Raw genomic sequence first — 24,052 nt, forward strand, 5'->3', positions numbered from 1 at the left:
TGTAAATGCACACACCAGCCGTTTGCTCCCTTTGTTGTTTTGACAAATTTGGATGACTGAACAAAATTAATTGTAACATCTGAAGGATGATCTTTAATTTTTAGCAATAATGATCAGTACTCCAAATTATAATTATCATGACAACCTAAATTCAGATTAACCAGAATATTTCAAAACTCTTGCTGTCCCATTGCTGACAGTTTGATGCATGCTTCTACTTGACATCTGAGTTCAGAATCTCAAAATTTTTGTTGCAAAGTTTGTCTGATTAGCTGAATATGCAGAAATTAAAAGTGACAATAATGAAGAAAATTTTCCATCTAAGTTGAATGAAAATAAATGCATGTTTCAGATAGGATTTTTGAAATGTAAGTCACAAAAGACCTTTGTGGATAGAGGATGGAGAGAATTTATTAAAGGTTTGAGTAGTCATTTGGTAGAACAGAACATGAGTATTACTGAAAAATTACACCTTGAAGCTTTTTATTTTGCAGTCAGGACTTTTGCAAGAATACCAGTGTAAAGGGAGACAATATTTTATATTGTTTAAAAAGACAGAATATGAATTAGTTAGCAAGTGGACTTTACAGATATTGCCAAGAAGAAAACACCATTTAGAAAATGGTAAATTTTTTAAAAAATTTAAATAAAGTAGGTTGACTCTGGCCAAGGCATTGCACTGAGGAATGAACCACAGAATAGTTGTTGCCTATTTTGTTGCATTGAAACAAATACAATGTATGTATATGTTCTTTCTGAATGCAAAAACAGGATCCCTGAGTATTAATATATTTTGCTTTCCGTGTGCACAAGTGTGCTACACTGCAAGGTTGACTTGTGATCATTAATTGGTTGACAGTGTAATTCTTAGCACTATGAGGATTATTTAGCAAATGCTGTGCAATGGCAAAATCACATTTAATGTTGGACATTGTTGCGAGTTTTACTAGTGTGTGCTGATTAGGTGCAGTTGTACTTGGCCTGTTGTGAACACCCAAAGGGACCTGTTTGAATTCTATGTACTACCAACATACCTAGCATCATACTGACATTGAAATTCATGCACTTTGTTATTCATTTTGATAGGCAGAACTTTTTTTTGACTTGATGGCAGCATCTGGTAAGTGGTAAATGTCATTACCGCACAGGAGCAGTGTGAAATATCAAACTTAATTTGATGCTCAATTTTTTGAGATTTCCAGAGTAATCTCAGGGAAGTTTTCAGACCAAAAACTATGGCCTTACGTATGTTCATGATTTTACATAATATACAGAAAGAAATGATCAGATTGGTGGCAATTAGCTTGCAAGATGATTTTGATGTATCTTCTTTCAGTAGGATATTTGCATGGTAAGAAAATGACTGGAGGCCCTAATTACCTTGTTGCCTGTTATACCAATCTTACAGCATGTAGCAGTTGTCTTTTCCCTCGGATAGGGATTTCAAGACAAGGGGGCACGTTTTTAATGTGAGAGGAGAGAGATTTAAAAAAGACATGAGGGTAAATTTTTAACAGAGATAGTGATTTGCGCGTGGAATGAACTTCCTGAGTTTGTGGGTACAATTACGATATTTAAAAGACATTTGGATAAGTACACGAATAGGAAAGGTTTGGAGACATATAGGCCAGGAGCAGGCAGGTGGGACTAGTTTAGTTTGGGATCATTTTCAACATGGAGTGATTGGACTGAAGGGTCTGTTTCTATGCTGTGTGATTCTATTCTATGTTCCCCAGTTGTCCTCTCATTATCAACCTATAAGAACAGAATCTTAGTTATAAGAATTAAATCAATATTCCTCAGAGCCTGCTCAAAGATATGTGTATACATTGGTATCATGAGGCATTAAGCAAGATATAATCCTATGTGCCAAGGATGGTACGAATTGTGCAGCCCACTTAAGTGATTTGGCCAATTACATCTCAACTGATTATTTTTCTTTTGATTTGTCCCTTAACCATGTCTGTCAGTCTTTGTGTGAAAATGAGAGCTAGATTTAAGGAGGATTGAGTTTAAATCAGTCATTAATTAGATTACCTTTTGGTTTAACTTTGTTCTGTTAAAATAACTGTATTGTTAATTAATTGTTAAATCTTTTGTTTCTGCTACAAACCTTGGGTCTGTCATTAGTTATCTAAATATGGTAGTGGTTATTCAAAAAGACTGATTCGGAAACACTGGGATCAATTTTGAGTGTCATTGATTATTTTAATTTTTCTGTGTTGCAAATACAAGGATAAAGAGGCTGATTTGATTTGGTTGTCTGTCTCCATGTCATGATACTTGCCACTTATCAGGCCAAGCCTCCAGGTTGTCAAGGTCTTGCGGCATGTAGACCTTGGCTGCTTCACAATCTGATGAGTTGTGAATGGTGTTGAACATCTTGCTGCTGATCGCACACATCCTCAATTTTGACCTTATAACGGAAGGAAGGTCATCAATGAAGTAGCTGAAGGTGGCTGAGTCAAGAAAACTACTCAGTGAACTGCTGCCTTGATGAACTTCTGAACAGTGTATAAATTCGGCCTGCTTCTCAGTTGTATTCTCCATTTTTAATTTCGATCTCTTTCCCCTTACCTCTGATTTTCCTTCTGTTTTGTTGTCACTGAGCCTCACACTCCACATCCATGATTTTTTTTGCCTTTGTCACTTTAAGATGACCATATTTGAGATTGCAGTTTTGAAGTTTGATTCCTTAATTCCCTTACAATTAAAGTTAAATGTCTTTGCACAAGCTGTCAGCAAAAAAAATTGACCCATCACCCATGTGGTCATTTACTTATATTGACTCTCAGTTATAAAATACCTAGATATAAAACTCTCATAATTATTTTCCAATTCTTCCACAACCTGCCTTTACTTTATTGCCACAATCCCTTCCAATCGTACAATTCTTTGAGATATCTGTACACTTCTAATTCCAATCCCCAGTTTCAATCACTTTGCTAATAAAGATCTTGCCTTCAGTTGCCTGGAGCCTAAACACAGAATTCCCTATAGCCTCTCCACCTCTCATCCTTATATTCCTCCTTTAAGTTATATCTTAAAAGCCATCACTTTGAACACGTTTTTGGGCATCTGTCATGATATTTCCTCACATGACAATTTATTTATAATGCCTCTGCGAAATATCTTGGGATGTTTTGGCTTTACAAAATTACAAGTTCATTGTTAATCTTACCCTGTTTGGCTAATACACAACTCCAAGTGATTGAGATTTAATTGTCTTGAGTATTGGCCTAGGAGGGCACTCATACGAAGAAGATGGACTACTGGGATTCAAGAATTTCACCACTCACTCAGAGCAAAAGGTACCTTGACAGTTGTGTTGCTTACATTCAATCGTTCAATCTGGAACCCATATTAGAAAAGAATAAAAAACATAGAAAACGTATCAAAAATGTTTCCTTTTTAAAATGATAAATGATGTAATTTAATGGTTGAATTGACCTTTCAGAACAAACCATAGCATTATAAGGGATACATCAAAGTTTTGAATTTATTCGTATGGAACAAAAATGGATCATTTCGAATTGCTATTCAATGCTACAAACCGGAAACAAATACTGTAATCAACACGCTGTGTTCTGGCTGTCAGAAATCTTTTGGTCTTCTCGCTTGAATCATTGTCTGTCTATCCTTCCCCGCCTTTCACTAGCGAGTAGTTGCGACCGACAGGACATTCCCTGAGCTTCATATCGCGCAGTGCTAGAGAGTCACGTTGTAGCAGCGTTTTGTTTCTTTTCAGTCAATAGATACTTTCATATAGCGGGCAACATGAAATGGATGTTTAAAGAAGACCATTCATTAGGTGAGTTTGGTTTGGAGACGCATTTACAGGAACCCAGTTTTTGTCGGGCTGTCTTAATCATCTTCAGGGCCTAGTCCTGACCTGCGCAGTTTTCCTCGTTGGCCTGCTGTTTGTTTTGTTTTAGGGTGTGTAAATTGTTGCGTCTATTTGAGGTTTTCAGAATTAGATAATGATTAACTCAACACTCGAATATTACATCCAGCGTGTCAACATCATCAATGCTCCAGTAAAACCTATTTTGCATGTGGTTTTTAGATTTAGATATCACAATACTGTTTCCATACTAGGGAATCTAATCTAATCTAATCTAATTATTTATTTATCCATAGGAAACTGAACCGGCTTGCTTAACCCTCACCTTTTTTAATGTTAACAGTCTTTACGTTAAACCTTTCATCAACTTTGAACTTCATATAATAATTTTCATCACGTAACGTTGTAGAAGTGAAGTACCATTTAAGAAGAGTAATTGTTTGCCTTGCAGAGTTGTCATTTGGAAATAGCAGTTTGGTACACAAAATGCACCCTAATACATAATGAATTAATCTGGTTTTAGCAGTTTTGTTTAATTGGGTTTTGGTAGATGTTGAGATATTGCATGCAGAACAATTTTTATTACTCTCTCGAGCAGGAACCTCTATATTCACCTTGGCTCTTTGTTTAAACTCAGTTTCAATTTAAGGTCCTTTGGACCCTGAGTTGAATTTGCATTTCAAAGCCTACCCTTTGTCAAAATTACAACAGCAACCTTTATTTATAGGCATTTTTAACAAATTTGAATATTTCCAGGCATTTCATAGAATCATAATGAAACAAAATATTGTATTGAGGTACATAGATGATGTTACGCCAGACACAAAGCTTGGCCAATGTAATCTGTAGGAGTATTTTATGGGAGGAAAACAAGGTAGACAGGCAGAAGGCTGCAGAAAGTGTATTTAAGAACTTTGGGCCTATGCTGAAGGTATGGCTACGAGTGGTCGAGCAATTAAGAACTTGGATTTGTAAGAAGCTAGAATGAAATGAGCACAGATATGGAGTGATAGAGGTGTACAGCATGGAAACACTCTTCAGTCCAACTTGACTATGCTGACCAGATATTCTCGATAAATCTAGTTCCATTTGGCCCATATCCTTCTAAACCCTTCCTAATCATATATCCATCCAGATGCCTTTTTTAAATGTTGTAATTGTACCAGCTTCCTCCACTTCCTGTGGTAGCTCATTCTATACAGACACCACCGTCTATATGAAAAACCTGTGTCTTAGGTCCCTTTTAAATTCTTTCCTCTCACCTTAAACCTATGCCCTCTAATGTTGGACTTCACCACCTCAGGGAAAAGACCTGTCTATTTACCCTATACATGCCCCTCAAGATTTTATAAACCTCTATAAGGTGACCCCTCAGCCTCTGACACTCAGGAAAATAGCCCCACCCTATTCAGCAACTCCCTATACCTCAAACCCTCCAACTCTGGCAATGTACTTGTAAATCTTTTCCGAACCCTGGATTATTGAGGGTAAAATATGTGAAATTTGCTAGATTGCATTTAAATAGTCCACTCTGAATTGTTAATATTGCTAATACTATATTCAATGTTCTGTCCAAGTAAATCACGACAGTAATTAACTTCTGTAACACTTAACATCTTAATCCCTTTCCCCATCTTCACTGCCATTGAAGTTCCCATTCAAGTGCTCCAGACTCCCCTTCTCTAACAGTTCCTTTGTTAAATACCAAATCTATTCCACTACCTGAACCATACACACATTGTGTTCCAATGAGAAGCCATATCATTAACATTAAATTTGTTTTGCCTTCTACAGATGGTGCCAGATATACTGAATGTTTAAAGCATTTTCTGTTCTTATTTCAGATTTCCAACTTCCATATTAAATACTCCACTCATTCCTTAGCTGCCTTTCACTGGCTCCCCGTTCCCAACAAATTGAATTAAAGCTTCTGATGCTCATTTACAAGTTTCTCAGTCATCAGTGTAACACCATTGGTTACAAAGCAAGGATGAGGGATAACGGAAATGATAGACTGCTTAATGTGACATTAATGTCAGGGAAAAAAAACTGCAGTGTACTATTATTTATGATCAGACCAAATCGAATGTTGTTTTATGAAAGAGAATGTTTTAGTTTTTGGAATGTAACTGCTAGGGTAAATAGAAGGGATTCAGTAGATGTAGTATACTTGGATTTCTAAAAGGAATTCAACCAGGTACTGCATAGATGTTTAATACTCCAGCTGCACTCATGGAGTTGGTAGCAACATAGATGCAAGATTGTTTCCCATCTGTTAACCAAAGTGATATCCGGGGCTTTTTCACGTTAGCAGGGTGCAAATAGTGGAGTAGTACAAGGGTCAGTGCTGAGGTTTTGACTATTTTCAATCCATATTAGCGACTTAGAAAAAGACGCTTTGTATCTGTGAGAATGTAAACTGAAAAGAGGAACCAAAGAGGTATGGACAATTTAAGTGAGTAAGCAATAAACTAAGTGTGAACAAAGGAAGAGGTTATTCATACTAATAGCAACAACAAACACAGAACATTTTAAAAGTGTAAAACTTTTAAATATTGATGTTAAGAGAAAAATGGTATAGTGCACAAAATTAATCTATAGGTAAAGCAAGCAATTAGGAACAAGAGTGGACCATTCAATCCTTCAAGCCTGCCTCACCGTTCAACACTAACATGGTTAATACATTACTTTAATGGTTTTTACTCAACCCATCCCTGTATCCCGGTATGCTACTGGTAATTAAAACCTATCAATCTCCATCTTCAGAATATTCATTCTCCTCATCTTAGACCTAAGTAGTATCTACCTTATTTTTAAAATGTGGCCTCTGGGTCTAGACTCCCCAACCAGGGAAAACATCTTACCTGCATCTACCCCTTCAAGTATTTTGCAATGTTCAATGAGATCACCTCTCCTTCTTTGACACTCTAGAGAATACAAGCTCAGTTCACTTACTCCCTCTTCAAAGGACAGTGCTATCATCCCAACTATCAAGTCTGGTGAGTCTTCATTGCAGTCCCTTTGTGGCTGTAACATCATTCCTCAGAGGCAAAGACAGAACACTCTCTAAGGGGCTCTAACCAAGGTCCTGTGCAATTGAAGCAAGACTTCACTGTTCCTAGCCTCTCATCCTCTTGCAATAAAGGCTGAAATTCCATTAGCCCTCGTAATACCTTGCTTCACCTGTATGTTAGCCTTCAGTAACTTGTGAACGTGGGACTTTCTGAACATTCACCATACTGAATCTTTTACAGAAATACTTGTTTTACATTTTCTCCACACCTCCTATTCCTGCCTTGTCATATCCACAAATTTGGAAATATTACATTTTGGTCCCTACCTACAACCGTTGATAACGTTGTGAACAGCTGTGACCTCAGGTACTGATCCTTATAGTACCCCACTAGGTCATAGCCTGCCAATTTGAGAATAACCCATTTATTCCTACTGTCTATTTTCTGTCAGCCAATCATTAATTCTTACTAGTATGTTTACTTCCTATCCCATGTACTTTAACTTTTCAAACCGGCCTCTTTATTAAAAGTCTTCTAAAAATCTAAATATACTATGCCCATCAGGTCTCTTTTATCAATTTTGTTTGTAATATATTCAGAAAAACTCCCAAGTTCATCAAATGCCATTCCTCATTTGCAAATTCAAGTTGACTGTGCTGAACCAAATCGTAATCAACCATATGTCTATCTTTCCCATCCTTTATAATTGCTTCTGGTGTTTTCCGTACTAATGAAGTAATTCTAACTGATCTGTTGTTCCTCATTTCTATCTCATTCCCTTCTTAAATAGTGGGAGGTGACATTTGTTGCCTTTATATCTGCAGGATTAATTGCAGAATCCGTAGAATTTTGGAAAAATCACCAATGCATTTCTCTGTAATCACTTCCACTCTGGGATGAAGACCATCAAGTCCGGCGGACTTATCACTTTAACCCAATTAATATCTCAAGTACGGCCTTCTTACTAACGTTGATTTCCTTCAATTCCTCATTCTCTTTAGGATTAGGAAAGCAATTTGTTATAGCAGGAGGATTAGAGCACAAAAATAAGGAAATCTTGCAACAATTGTCAAGGACTTTGGTGTAATCAGTGTGCAGTTTCTGCATCCATATTCAAGGAAGAATTATGCTTGCCTCAAAGGGGATACAGTAAAGTTTGAATACATTGGTTCCTGAATGAGGGTATTGTTTATGATGACAGGCTGAATAAATTGGACTTGTAATCTCTGGAGCTTCATGGTCTCAGAATAATGGCTGGATCATCCAGAACTAAGACAAGAAATTTCTTCACTTCTGAGATTGTGAAATTTTGGAATTATTTTCCCAGCACGTTTTGGATGCTCTGTTATTGAGTATATTCAAAACCTGAGAGATAAAGTCTATTAGTTTCTTAGAGATTTGGGGAGTGGCCAGGAACGTGAAGTTGAGATAGAACATTAGCTATGATCACATTGAACCTTGGAGCTGACTTTAGAAGCCACAGGATCTACTAGTGCTTTTGTTCTCACCTTTTTCCCTTTAGTGTAATCTCCTCTACTGGTTTAATCTGAATATACAGCACTGATTTACCTGCATGTCACTGTGGTGATAGAGTTTTCAATATCTTGATTCTTGGCTTTTCCACACCCTCACTAAATCTGTCTCCCTTCCTTTTCTCCCCACATTTAAAATCCTCTATAAAATCTATGACCATTCCTCTAATCAATCCGCAAAGTCTTCAACTATTGCTTGATGATCATTTTCTTTCTATCCATAAAACCATGGATTGTGTACTAAATTTTAAGGCACAATATAAACACAATTTGTCCTTTCTTCTTGTCACGTTTTATTGAACTTGGAATTATTGATGACTATTTTTTATACTAATGCTAACAGTTGTTTTTCAGCGTGATAATCAGTGGTCATACATTTTAATGTGATATTAAGATATTTAGAGACTATGCTGCGATTGATATGTCAGAAAGTGGAAATCTATGATATATGTTAAATACCTATCAAAAAATTTCAACAGTAATTTTCAGCCATAACCTTATTGTAGATCACAAAGTACCTCTCCATTTCACTGATTTGCCACAAAGTTTTAGGGGATCTACCAGAAAATGGCTGCTTGGATTATTTCGTCCTTTTTTGTTTTTGTTCTTTCATGAGATGTTGGTGTCACCTAATGAGGCTAATATTCATTCCCATCCCCAATTGCCCTTGCTTGCTCGACCATTTCAGTGGGTTAAGAATCAGCCATATTGCTGTGAGTCTGGAGTCACATATAAGCTAGACAAAGAAAGAATGGCAGGTTTCCTTCCCTGACAATCACTTCTGTTTTCACACTGATTACAGAGACCAATTGTTGTGGTGAACCTATTCTTCCGGACATTAACTGAGCCTCTGGATAATGAACCCAATGGTTTGACCGCTACATACTCTCTCTCTCCTATCATCCAATGAATTGAAGATGGCAAATACAGACTTACATCTAGGACTGGGAGTGCTGCATGTTGTCATTTTTCTTTATCCTTTGTACCATAACTATTCATCAGTGAGCAGATCTAAGCTGAAATTATCTGAATTTAGACTTCTCCCCTTCAAATGAAATCTGAAACTAAATCAGTGGCTCATTTCAGCAATAGAAGAGAATAAGTCAAATTATGGACATAAATCATCCATTGTTATCTCTTTTTATAATGGTGTTTTATAGAGTCATAGAGACATACAGCATGGAAACAGACCCTTCGGTCCAACTCATCTATGCTGACCAGATATCCCAAATAAATCTAGTTTCATTTGCCAGCATTTGACCCATATCCCTCTAAACCCTTCCTATTCATATACCCATCCAGGTGCCTTTTAAATGTTGTCATTGTAACAACCTCCCACCACTACTTCTGGCATCTCATTCTATACACGCACCACACTCTGCCTGAAAAAGTTGCCTCTTAGGACCCTTTTAGATCTTTCCTCTCTCATCCTAAACCTATGCCCTCTAACTTTGGAACCCATGTCATTCCTTATTTTAGGCATCCTGAAAAGTTTTTTTTTTCTCCTCACACTTGTATCTTTGCCTTTTCATTCTCAAACCTTTTAACATGCAGGAACAGTTTCTCCATATCAACTCTCTGCAGGCATCTCATAAATTTGAGAACTTCCATTAAACATTTTCTCACTTTCTCCACAAGAAACAGTCCCAACTTCTCTGTTCTATTTTGCTAGTTGAAGTGTCTCACTCTATGAAACATGTGTCATAAATTTCTTCTGCGCTCTTTCCAATGCGTTCACATTTTTCCACTATTCTGGTGCTCAGAACTGTATATGATAATCCACCTGTGGTTTAATCTGTGCTTATGTACGTTCATTTTCACTTGCCTCCTATATTCCATTCCTCTATTAACAAAGCTTAGAATTCTGTATCAGTGATAATGGGAACTGCAGACGCTGGAGAATCCAAGATAATAAAGAGTGAAGCTGGATGAACACAGCAGGCCAAGCAGCAGCTCAGGAGCACAAAATCTGATGTTTCGGGCCTAGACCCTTCATCTCTGAAGGGTCTAGGCCCGAAACGTCAGCTTTTGTGCTCCTGAGATGCTGCTTGGCCTGCTGTGTTCATCCAGCTTCACACTTTATTATCTCAGAATTCTGTATGTTTTATTTACAGTTCGCCCCACCAATCCTACCACATTTTAATAGCGTACACCCAAGTTATAGGACGTAGAACATTACAGCACAGTACAGGCCCTTCGGCCTTCGATGTTGTGCCGACCTGCCATACCAATCTGAAGCCCATCTAACCTACACTATTCCATGTACATCCATATGCTTGTCCAATGACGACTTAAATGTACTTAAAGTTGGTGAATCTACTACTGTTGCAGGCAAAGCGTTCCATTCCCTTACTACTCTCTGAGTAAAGAAACTACCTCTGACATCTGTCCTATATCTTTCACCCCTTAATTTAAAGCTATGCCCCCTCGTGCTCGCCATCACCATCCTAGGAAAAAGGCTCGCCCTATCCACCCTCTCTAACCCTCTGATTATCTTACGTCTCAATTAAGTCACCTCTCAACCTTCTTCTCTCTAACCAAAACAGCCTCAAGTCGCTCAGCCTTTCCTCGCAAGACCTTCCCTCCATATCAGGCAACATCCTAGTAAATCTCCTCTGCACCCTTTCCAATGCTTCCACATCCTTCTTATAATGCGGTGACCAGAACTGTACGCAATACTCCAAGTACGGTCGCACCAGAGTTTTGTACAGCTGCAGCATTAGCTCATGGTTCTGGAACTCGATCCCTCTATTAATTAAAGCTAAAGCACTGTATCCCTTCCTAACAACCCTGTCAACCTGAGTGGCAACTTTCAAGGATCTGTGTACATGGACACCGAGATCTCTCTGCTCATCTACACTACCAAGAATCTTACCATTAGCCCAGTACTTTGCATTCCAGTTACTCCTACCAAAGTGCATCACCTCACACTTGTCCGCATTAAGCTCCATTTGCCACCTCTCAGCCCAGCTCTGCAGCTTATCTATGTCTCTCTGTAACCTACAACATCCTTCTTCACTATCGACAACTCCACCGATCTTGGTGTCGCCTGCAAATTTACTAACCCATCTTTCTACGCCCTCATCCAGGTCGTTTATAAAAATGACAAACAGCAGTGGACCCAACACCGATCCCTGCAGTACACCACTAGTAACTGGTTTTCAGGATGAACATTTCCCATCAACCACCACCCTCTGCCTTCTTTCAGCAAGCCAATTTCTGATCCAAACTGCTATATCTCCCACAATCCCATTCCTCCGCATTTCCCACAATAGCCTATTGTGGGGAACCTTATCGAACACCTTGCTGAAATCCATATGCACCACTTCAACTGGTTTACTCTCATCTACCTGTTTGGTCACCTTCTCAAAGAACTCAATAAGGTTTGTGAGGCACGACCTTTCCTTCACAAAACCATACTGACTATCCCTCATCAAATTATTCTTTTCTAGATGATTATAAATCCTATCTCTTATAACCTTTTCCAACACTTTACCAACAACTGAGGTAAGACTCACTGGTCTATAATTACCAGGGTTGTCTCTACTCCCCTTCTTGAACAGGGGAACCACATTTGCTATCCTCCAGTCATCTGGCACTATTCCTGTAGACAATGACAAGTTAAAGATCAATGCCAAAGGCTTGGCAATCTCCTCTTGACCAGAGATTCCACTTTATTCGATAACCACACTTTACAACTTCCCGCGCTTTACAACTTCCTCCCTGCTTGACAGGTACGTACTTATCTAGGACACACAGGAACTTTTCCTTGAATAAGCTCCACATTTCTAATGTGCCCATCCCCTGCAGTTTCCTTCCCCATCCTATGCTCCCTAAATCTTGCTTAATCTGATCGTAATTGCCTTTCCCCCAGCTATAACTCTTGCCCAGTGGTATACACCTATCCCTTTCCATCACTAAAGTAAACATAACAGTATTGTGATTGCTATCACCAAAGCGCACACCTACTTCCAAATCTAACACCTGGCCGCGCTCATTACCCAGTACCAAATCTAATATGGCTTCAACCCTTGTTGGCCTGTCTACATACTGTGTCAGGAAGCCCTCCTGCAGACACTGGACAAAAACTGACCCATCTATAGAACTCGAACTATAGTGTTCCCAGTCAATATTTGGAAAGTTGAAGTCCCCCATGACAACTACCCTGTCTCTCTCACATTCCTATCAAGAATCATCTTTGGTATCCTTTCCTCAACATATCTGGAACTATTCGGAGGCCTATAGAAAACTCCCAACAGGGTGACCTCTCCTTTCCTGTTTATAACCTCAGCACATACTAACTCAGTTGACGAGTCCCCAAACATCCTTTCTGCAACTGTAATACAGTCCTTGACCAACAATGCCACACCTCCCCAACTTTTACCGTCTTCTCTGCTCTTACTGAAACATCTAAATCCTGGAACCTGCAACAACCATTCCTGTCCCATGCTTCTAGGAATTCTAGGAACTCCATCAACAAACATACTGATTTGGAGCCCATCTACCACCCTCTGAGAAAAAGAACAGGAAATGACATCACCGATGCAGGAAATGACATCAACAACCCAAGGAAACCTAAACAGATAAATAGAAAGCGGGACATAACACCAGCGCTTCACCGGAGGCTCACTGATGATGTTACCTAGAATGGTGACGAAACGTCTGAAAACGAACCTTCCAGCTCTGCGAGCAAACTTACATCCAGAATGTTTCACTGATTTCTGCCCCCTCCCCCTAGAACGTCCTGTAGCCATTCTGTGGCATCCCTGAGACCATACCATGTTCTGGGATCATGTTGACAGCCATTCTGTACCCCTTAACTAAAGCACCCAATCTGTGCTGCCCTTTCACATTTCTTTCTCCTTTTCTGAGCACTGTAGTGCCTTCAGTTTGGCTGTTGTTGCACTCATCAGAGATGCATCACTTACCTATGTCCAGAATGGAAAGCTAGTTAGCAGGACCGCTGAGGACTACCTGCCTGTTTCTCTTCAACTGTTTGACAGTTAACCATTTCCCATTTACCTGTTGTCCCTAACTTGTAGTGAGACCACCCCTCTGAACATGCTATCTGTGCAGAGTCATAGAGCTGTACAGTATGGAAGCAGACTATTTGGTCTAACTCGTCCGTGTCAACTAGATAGCCTAAATTATTCTGATCCCATTTGCCAGTATTTGGCCCATATCCCTCTTAAACCTTTCAAAGAAACAAAGAAACCGACAGCACAGGAACAGGCCCTTCGGCCCTCCAAGCCTGCGCCGATCGAGATCCTCTGTCTAACCTGTCATCTATTTTCTAACGGTCTGTGTCCATTTGCTCCCTGCCCATCCATGTACCTGTCCAAATATATCTTAAAAGACGCTAACGTGTCTGCGTCTACCACCTCCGCTGGCAACGCGTTCCAGGCACCCACATCCCTCTTTCCTGTTCATACACCCATCCAAATGCCTTTTAAATGTTGTCATTGTATCAGCCTGCCCCACTTCCTCTGGCAGCTCATTCCATACATGGACCACCCTCTGGGTGGAAAATGTTACCCCTTAGGTCCCTTTTAAATCTTTCCCCTCTCACGTTAAACCTATGCCCTCTAGTTTTGGACTCCCCCCAACAAGGGGAAAAGACCTTGTCTGTTTACCCTGTCCATGCCACCCAAAATCTTATAAAGTCTATAACGGCACCTTTCAGTGGAGGATTTGCAAATGCAATTCAATATCGATAAGTGTGAGGAAATCGTACTTTGGAAAGTCAAACCAAGGTAGGACTTAGACAGTAAATGATAAAGTCTTGAGGAGTGTTGTGGAACAGATAGACCTAGGAGTACAAGTACATAGTTCGTTTAAAGTGGCATCACAAGTAGGCAGGGTGGTGAAGCAGGCATTTGGCATGTGGCCATTCATTGGTCAAGGCATTGAGTATAGGAGGTGGAACATTGTTACAGTTGTATAAGTTGGTGAGGCTGCACTTGGAGTAATGTGTATGGTTTTTGGCTACTGTTATGGGAAAGACATAGTTAAACTGAAAAGTGTGCAAAGAAGATTTACAAGGATGTTGCCAGGGCTAGTAGGCCTGAGTTATAGGGAGATGTTGGCCAGGATAGGACTTTATTCCTTGGAATGTAGGAGAATGAGGGGTGACCTTATTGATGTGTATAAAATCACGATGGGCATAGATAGGATGAATGCATATAGTCTTATTCCCAGAGATGGAGAATTGAAAACTAGAAGGCATAGGTTTAAAGTGAGAGGGGAAAGACTCAAAAAGGACTTGAGGAGCATCTTCTTCATGCAGAGAATGGGCTGCCAGAGAAAGTGGTTGAGGCAGGTACAGTAGTAACATTTAAACATTTTGGATAGGTATACAAATGGGAAGGATTTAGAGAGATATGGACCAAATGCAAGCAGTTGGAACTAGCTGAGTGGGCAGCATGAACCACTTTTGGCCAAAGGGTCTATTTCCATGCTGTATTATTGTATGGTTCTCTGACCCTTCAGCATTTGATGCTTCAGGAAAAAAACAGTTGTAGCCTATTCAGCCTCTTTCTTTAGCTTAAACCCTCCAACCCTGGCATCATCCTAGTAAATCTCTTCTGAACCCTTTCAAGTTTCACAACATGCAATGGGATACTCATCACCTGTACAGCTCTGCTGACACACTAGAATCTAAACATAATCCTGGTAAAGCAACCTGACTGATCACCAGTGAGATGCTTCACAGGAGTAACGTAAAACTGCTTCAATTGCACCTTGCAAACTTGCAGCCTTTACTACATAATGAGGAACGGGTTGCAGGCATGAAGGAAAATAACTATCCCATAGTTCCCCTTCCAAACATCTCTCATCCTGTTTTGGAAATACAGGGCGTCCCCGATTTATGAACATCTGACTCATGAATGCGCATACTTATGAACACGATCCCATATGGGTATGTAATTTGAAAGACCTGATGTACAAGTATTTCCTGCGCTTATGAACAGCTGCTTTACCTTGTCCTGCATCGTGTTCCAACTTGCTTACAGATCAGCTTGAGAACTGATCCCATTCAGGACTGCCTGTACATTCAGTCAAATGCAGAGATTGGAAGTTGCTGTCAGTGATCGGCGCAGGTTGCCAACAAACTCAGCAAAGCATCGGTTTGGGCTATTTGTCCACTAGTTCCTCACTTTAAAAACTTCAGGAAAAATTTACAGCTAATGCATTAAGGGATAAGTGAATTTTGAACAGAGATAATTAATTCCAAACAAGCTCTCTAGCTTTGAAAATGTTAACTTTCCAAAAAAAAAGTTATCTCTAACTCTAATTTATAACTTTTCTTCTACTTAATTCCACCTGTCTTTTCCAAATTCTTTTGCTTTCTATACCATTCTGTACCTCATCTGTACTGCTTCTGAATTCCTGGTTTGGTCTCGGTCTATTCTACAAAGGATTCTTTCTTCCCAGATTATAGACACCAGAGATGTTCTGTTGAAGACATTGCTCTATGCGGTGTTGGATTAAAGCAAGTCTTCACTCAAAAACCCAAGAAAATTTTCAGGTTAACTATATTAGCAGTGTGAAGAGGAAGTGCCACTCTTTAATTTCTGAGCTTAAAATTTAGACCATGTTTCAACAAACCAATGGGTTGTGCCATGAAATTAACTTCTGTATTTCTAACCTCCAGTCAAGGAAAAATTAATAGTCTTGGCAATAAATTACAATATAGGTACTTTGTTAGACTAAGATCAATTCTGGTGCTTAGATACTTAACAACATCAGTCTACATGAGTGACTATGGTTGACAACTTGGAACAGGTTACCATGAATTTAAAGATCACTCCTTGGAACAGCTTGAACAAATCACAATCACTACATCAACACGCCAATTTGCAAGTATGCATTCTTTCAACCAAAGCACTGGTGCGATTCAGCATGAATAACAACGCCTTTTATCGTGTATTGGTTTCAAAGATAAATTAAAATAACTATTCCTCTCTGATCTGAAGTCCATCCTGAAAGAAATAAAACTGTTGGAAATTGTGCATTATTTAAAATGTATTCTTATTTGTCCATTCTCGCATAATGAGCTACTGAAAGAGGAATGTGATGAAAACATTTTCTGATGTGCTTATATTGTTTAAGCACATGTTCTCCACCTCTCAGCTCTGTGAACAAGGACAACTGGTAGACAAATGAAACCAGACCCTCCATTGACGATTGAAAGGTAAATACAGTATATCAATGCCCCATGTACAGGAAACTTCCAGTATGAACCTTGTTTTCTGTTAACTTGATTAGGGTATCAGCAAGAATGATTATACCACACCTGGATTAGAGGAAAAAAAGTACTGATCTGGTTTCCAGTTGATCAATATTAACAACACTTGCTGGAAGGTTACATGGGTGTCATGTGAGGATAAGGCCTGACTTGGAAATGACCAACAGAATGATAACGCATTGAAGGTCACATATGAATAATTGTCTGCTATTCAAGATATCGGAGATCAACAGCTCTTTATGGAATCTTAACTCCACAAGAGAGCAGTATCAAGACATCATAAGAAAATATGAGAGGAAATGTATAATGTGAGGTAAATGAGTGTACAGTTTCTTCTATTCATACTGATGTTTACTTTACAGAGCACAGGTGTGTCGAATCTGCCAAGATCAGAGCTAAATATCCAGACAGAGTACCAGTGAGTAGGATTCCAGTGAAATGTATTGGTTTTAATAATTACTTTTGCATTGTTTTGACAATGAGGAATTATTTAAACTTATTTTCTTGCAAGAGTTCTTTCTAACATGATATTCAAAGATAAAAGACCGTTTGGAGCTTTGTATACTTGATAAAGTCATGGACATATCTTCAAACAGTCTCAGAATAGTGGTGAGAATTGATAACTTCCACAGGAAAACAGTTCAACATTTGAAAAAGAAGAATTCCGAAAAATATTTGAAAAGAACAGTCAAATGAAAGGGCTGAATGAATTTCTGTGTATTGTCAGAGTCACTTACTTGTATATTTAATGGCTTCAAACTCTCATTTCATCAAATGAGTTTTATTAGAAATCTCAACCCATTACAAAACAGATGTACATTGGTACAAATTAAACAGAGGGTTGAATTTATGTTAAGCAGAATATTACCATGTGCTTGGATGCAAGTGAAGATTGTGCCAGGTATGGATTAATTTAGCCCCTGAAGAGCAATGTTAAAAATAGTTATACCACAAAAGAAATAATGGAATGTTCTTCATTGTCCTAGATTATCAAGCAAACTGAAGCAAATGTTCTTTATTTAACCTGTAAATTTAGTTACATTATCTGTTTTGCCATGCACTAACTATGGAGCAGTGCTTTTACATGTAAATATATACAGAATATCTGTTTTGTTTGTTATTGACAGGAAACTGGAATATGAATAGATTTTGGCACAATTATTACATTCCTTTATCTATATCTGAACTATGTTAAGTAAACTTAAGTTTATCTTTTTGATTATATTATGACAACTGTTTGAAGGTGCAAGTGGCTCTGACAGTTCACCATCAAGATGTTTCAGTAATTTTGTATTAAAGATGGATGTTAAACAATTCTGTGTTCTCAAGGTTTTATTTTAGGCATTAAAGATATCTGAGTAAATTTGGGGATCATTTTAAGTACCTACCCAACGTTTGCAGCAAATTGAAAGTGCTGAAGTTACTCAACGGTTCAGGCAACATCTGTAGAAAGAGGGAGGTCACGTTCGCATTTTAGAGTCCCCTCTTCTGGCCCAAGTTGCTTTTATAGTGCTTTAATCGAGCTAGTTGCAGGCATATTCACAGGCATTTTCTCCAGAAAAGTACCCATTTCATAAGAACAGAAGTGCTGACAAGTAGGATAACTGCTGTCTTTGCCACAGAACATGACAGCGTACTTCACCTATTTAAAACAGCTACAAACTATAAAATACAAGTTTTGTTCAAAATCTATTCCTGATGTCAAAAAATCGAACATATTTTTAATAGTTTTGTTCTAATAGGTGATAGTGGAGAAGGTATCTGGCTCACAGATAGTAGATATCGACAAAAGAAAGTACCTGGTGCCCTCTGATATCACAGTGGCACAGTTCATGTGGATTATTCGGAAACGGATCCAGCTGCCATCTGAGAAAGCCATCTTCCTTTTTGTAGATAAAACAGTCCCTCAGTCCAGGTCAGTGGTTTAATGACTTGCAATTAGCCTGTTAGCCAAGTTTTGAGAGAGACATCTGTACTATTATTGCATGAGTAGCATCAATATAGCAGTTAAACACACTAGTGAAGATTATCCATGTAATTAATAGAATGTAACTGCTATTTAATAAACAGTATGAAGTCTAAGTAATCTTCATAATTCATATGAGATTCATCACCTATGCTGCTTAAAATAATTGGTATTCAATTTTTACTGATTTATGTATCCTCTACATTTATTTACCCCTTCTGAATTCATAGAGTCATACAGCACAGAAACAGATCCTTTGGTATGTCCGGTCCATGCCAAATATGATCCCAAACTAAACTCATCCCACCTGCCTTCTCCTGGTTCATATCCCTCCAGACCTTTCCTATTCATGTACTTATCCAAATGCTTTTTAAACATTGCAATTGTACCCATATCCATCATTTCCCCAGGAAGTTCAATGAACCACTCTATAAGCTTGACTTCTTAAGTTTGCTGTTCATGCAACTAATAGTGCATTACAGAAGTGCTGCCCAGTACAAAACCATATCTGATAGTAGACACTTTTTCTAATTTTTTTTGAAAATGTAAGTTTGCTGAGTATGGTCTGTACCCTACCTATTTTTTTAAAAAAACACTGAAGAAACCACAGGCTAACGAAATCAAACAACTCCTCGGAGTACAATCTGTATACCTTGCATAAAACCAATATTAAAGTTCATTCATGAATATACAGCCCCCACCCCAATGCAGACACATGTACACAAACTTACTGACGTGCGCTCACAACCTTTCTCACTAATCTGCAGATACCTCGTTACTTGATCGTGCTGTTCATCCATACAATTCTCTTTGAATTTTCTCTATTCCATCAGTATAACTTACTCCAGCCCTTCTAACATAGGGTTCCCAAATGTTCCTTATGCTACAAAATAATATGCTTATTTTGACCTTCTGGGCACAATCTGCCTCTTCTACAGACACTTTTGGTGGCAGAACTTTGAAAATTCCTCTGTAAACCTCACTTCTCTTATAAAAGAAACTTCATTACCCATGACTAATCTCACGAGAACCAATGTTGTTTTTCTTTTACTTGTGTCTATTTGTGATACACCATGGGATGTTTCCTTATATTGAAGGAACTATATGGTGTAGTTCATTGACCATGTTTCAGCAGTTCTCTCAAACATCAAAATTTAAAAGGATATTATTATGCTCAATGTTTGCTGTTTCTTATAGTTTGACCATGGGCCAACTGTATGAGAAGGAGAAAGATGAAGATGGATTCTTGTATGTGGCTTATAGCGGAGAAAACACATTTGGCTTCTAAATGTCTGTGCTTTAGCTCACAGCCACAGTTAATGCTCACCGATGAAAAGCCTACTTGTACTGTAGATAAACTATATCTTTTTGAAATATGATCTTGTGCGGAACATTAATCATTATGAATGCATTTGTTATTTGTTTCACTCTATATTGTTTATTATGTTTAAATTATATAAAGATTTTTTTCTTTGCAGCTCAGTATTGTGTCATGCCTGCTGTTTGATATTTTTAATTAGTTTTAGACCCGTATTTAAGAAAAGTTGTGTAAATATTGAATGATAAGGTGGCTGGAACAACCTAAACAACAATAAAGGTATCAAAGTTTATCAGTCTTTTTCTTAAATTGTGGTCTTAATAATAGATGTTTCTTTATTTTTGACATTTTAAATATGTTAGATATCCAAAATATCTTGCTTTGTCAATAATTAAGGAATAGAAGACCTACATTTGTATCTTAATTGCACAGGAGTGATTATTTAATAATGTAGTGATAAATTACAAGTATAAGGATACCTTTTTTAAAAAAAAGGAAGAATGGATTCCATAGAAAATTGCACAGTGCTCCTTCATTCAGATTCAAATCCAGTTCAGATTCATTGAATGGAAGTTTCTTATCTTTGACTGTAACCATATTAAATTTAGTGTTTGAACAATGAGATTTTGTGTTGTAGCGGATACAGAGCAAGTACTCTATTCTGCAGAAATAGAAAGCCTCATTCAGGATGCATGCAGCAATAGCTGTTAGGAAGAAAACCCCAACAGTGCAATAAGGAATCATGTTTTGACAATATTGCTGTGGCAGAATAGAGGAATCTTAATCTCAGCATCTGGCCACGCTATACCTCACTAGGGAATGCTGAGTACCGCTTCTAAGACACAGATTTTAATTTAGCAGGGAAGAATCTTATTCCAAACTGTTACAGAATTTGAACTACATGATGTGCACGTGTCGTCAGTAACAGTCATTTGTCCAGAAGCCAATCAGTTGATTGGGAACAAAAACAGAAGCTACTGAGAAAGCTTAGCAGGTCTGGCAGCATCTGTGAAGAAAAAATTCAGCGTTAATGTTTTGGGTCCGGTGACTCTTCCTTAGAACTCAATTTATCGGCTTGGCTTCCACCCAAACAAGGAACAGATTGCTCGTAGCTGCAAAATAAGGTAGTCCTGCGTGCTGCTGGTGGTGAAGGTTAATCCCGGGCTGTTGTATTTTAATCAAGGGAGAGGAGGGTTATTCAGAGGCAGAAGTAAGGTGGGATGGCAGTCCATTAAGTGGTGAGAAGGGGTTTGCTCCTCTTGGGTTGGGGGAGGTAAGTGTCTTAAGTTGGGAGGACTTTAAATACTGGTAGCTGATCAGAGGCCTGAGGTGAGGTCCACGATGTTAGGTTGAGCTAAAAAGTGGGTAACCGCATAGGGGAGATTGTGGCCAGATCGCAGATTTATGGAGTTTTCTTAGGAAAGCCCAGAAGGTTAAGCAGATAAGTGTGAAATTAATGACTGCCTTGTATCCAGTAACCCTCATCTGACTTAATTACCAGATTTCCCGAAGCTGTGATAGATATCGTCTTATATTTTCTAATCAACCTTTCCAAAGATGATATTACACGTCCCCTGGATCAGGTAGGACCTGAACCTGGGACTCGAAGATAAAGAGGACGACCAATGCACTGCAAGAGATCTCTGAAGATGGGATAGTTTTGTGAAACTTGCTGAAATGAGTATGGGTATCCAGAAAATGTTGGAATAGTTATAGACATTTTCTGATGAACATTTTCAGAGGTATTATTACAGGTCTCTGAAACAGGATTTGAACCTGGGCAAACTGGAATAGTTGAATGAATTGTTCAATTTTAAAATGACTCAATGTTCTATTATTTGCATTGGTCACCTTCCTGTTTTTGTTAAAGCCAGAACTGATCAGGTTGAAGGCTTTAACTCTTTGTCATCTCAAACACACTTTGATTAAAATTTCAGCTATAAACCATAGGTGTGAATGGATCCCTGCTTTAATGATGCAGTATTGTACTAAAATACTTATAGGCATATGTTAAGAATGTTTATGATGCCTGTAATCCCTGGAAGTGCTCCATATTCTCCAGATTAACAAACTGAAGCAAACGTGTTCTAGAAATTGGAAAGAAAACCTGAAAATGCTGACTCTAAATTGTCACAAGGCTTTTCAGATAACCTACACTGGCCAAGTTGAAGTTTTCAACAGTTAAATGCGAGGAAGACCAAAATCATTCCCTTAAATCACCATCACAAATTAAAGTTTTTAAAAAAAATGTTCATGGGATGTGACTAGGCCAGGATATATTGCTACCTCGGATCATCCAGAGTGCAGTTAACCACGTTGCTAAATCGTGGCTTTGAATCAAGCTTTGGCCAAACCAGAGAAGGATGGCAGGTTTTCTTCTCCTAAAATTTATTAGTGAGCCATATAGTTTGTTTTGTTTTGGTGACAATCATTGTTGGTTACATGGTTATCATTAGTTCAGCACTTTTTAAATTCTAGATTTTTATTGAATTCATTCCACTAGCTCCCATGGTGGGATTCGAACCCATGTCCCCAAAAATTCAACCTGGGGTTCTGGATCACTACACGCAGGACATTTACCCCTACACCACAACATGTTGATTCTGTAGCTCCTGGCTTGAACCATTTCCTACCTGAGACTGACCCAGAATGTTTGCAACACTGATTACTTCTTTGATTGTCAGATACATGGGTTCTCATCATATTTACATGCTAACACGGGTGGTTAGTTTAAGCACTTCAAGTCCAGATCCAGCTTCCTTTCAAAGGCATTTAAACGGTTACCACTTCAGCCACCAAACTGTACTTTTCTCTGAATTGACCTCCATTTTCTGTCTTTCTGTGCACTCAACCAAACTGGTGAAATCTGTCTGGCGTTTGAAACTGGCCTTTTAGCCACTGTCCTTTCTAGTCCTGCAGGGTAAAACGCACGTTTGCAAGCGATAAACTAGTGTAGAGCAGGAGGGCCACAGCAGGTCAGGCAACATCGGATATGCAAACATTGACATTTTGGGTTGGGACCCTCCTTCAGAAGGAGCTCCTAAATAGATGGAGAGGAGGGGTGGGGCCGGGAAGATGGGTGGGTGCAGGTAGGCAGTGGTGGCGATTGGTCAGTGAGGTGGGAGGAGCGGATAATTGGGAGAGAAGATGGACAGGTTGTGTCAAATCAAGGAGGTGGGGATGAGAGAGATTTCGAAATTGGTAAAGTCCACATTGAGGTCGTTGGGTTGTGGGCTCCTAGGGCAGAACATGAGGTGCTGCCCGTCTAGTTTGCGAGTGGCGTCATTGTGATACTGGAAGAGGACCAGGATGGGCCTGTCGCCCACGGAGTGGAAATGGTTCGCAACTGGAAGGTATTGTCTCGGAGATCGCTTTGTAGAGTACTTGCGCTCTGTTTACGAAAAGCTCAGTGACAACCGCTTCAATTATTCACAGCACTGCCTCCTTAATGGGATTGAGCATACTGCAGCCATGACTTGATCCCATAAATTTGCTGTTGCTGGTTTTTTGAACGTCATGTCCTGCGTTTGCGTTAATTCATGTGATGTACTACGTTTAGGTGGTATGCCTAAAACTAGACTCAGTGTATGAGATGTGATCATATAGATTCCAACATTATTATTATCTGTGAAGGTGAGAGAGGAAGCACTGAAATATTAGATTTGAGGCATAGCTGAAATATACTGTTTGGTTAATCAAAGGGCATATAGTGAACAGTAGGGTGAATCAAGGCGGTGCAATTTATAAAACTTTTACAAATATGCATTCACATATTTGACCACTTATGTGAATTATTAAGCTTCTTGTTGCACTACATCACTAGACTGATGGCGTTAATTACAAGACCTGCTGTCACTGCCTTCCAAACTCTCATCTTGACGGCCCCCTGACCTACAAGATAAGCTTTTCCGCTGGTCAATCTTCTGTGCTGTTGATTCCCGTACAGCTTCTGAAAACTTGAGGGTATATTTTGTAGCCTGTACTATTTTTTTTTTGTTCCTTCCTTCAGGTCTTTAAATTTCGCCCACATAATTTGTTTTATGTATCTCACTTTTAAGTGGTGCCAGCTCCACAGAAACATGAGTGCCTGCTGAGGCATGCAACCACTCAGCTTTTTTCCATACTATCTG

At 38.8% G+C, this 24,052-nt stretch overlaps 1 protein-coding gene across 1 annotated transcript; it reads left to right on the forward strand.

Annotated features, from left to right (window-relative positions):
* Window positions 1–3,647: 3,647 nt before the first annotated feature.
* gabarapl2 (GABA(A) receptor-associated protein like 2) lies at window positions 3,648–20,214 on the forward strand. Its single transcript, XM_048547131.2, has 4 exons — window positions 3,648–3,811; window positions 17,001–17,056; window positions 18,381–18,553; window positions 19,802–20,214. Exons 1-4 carry the CDS (start codon window positions 3,778–3,780, stop codon window positions 19,890–19,892), a joined length of 354 nt encoding a protein of 117 aa, XP_048403088.1. The 5' UTR covers window positions 3,648–3,777; the 3' UTR covers window positions 19,893–20,214.
* Window positions 20,215–24,052: the final 3,838 nt, after the last annotated feature.

Source organism: Stegostoma tigrinum, chromosome 16 (genome assembly GCF_030684315.1).
Source record: "Stegostoma tigrinum isolate sSteTig4 chromosome 16, sSteTig4.hap1, whole genome shotgun sequence".
In the NCBI taxonomy this organism is placed as follows: Eukaryota; Metazoa; Chordata; class Chondrichthyes; order Orectolobiformes; family Stegostomatidae; genus Stegostoma; species Stegostoma tigrinum.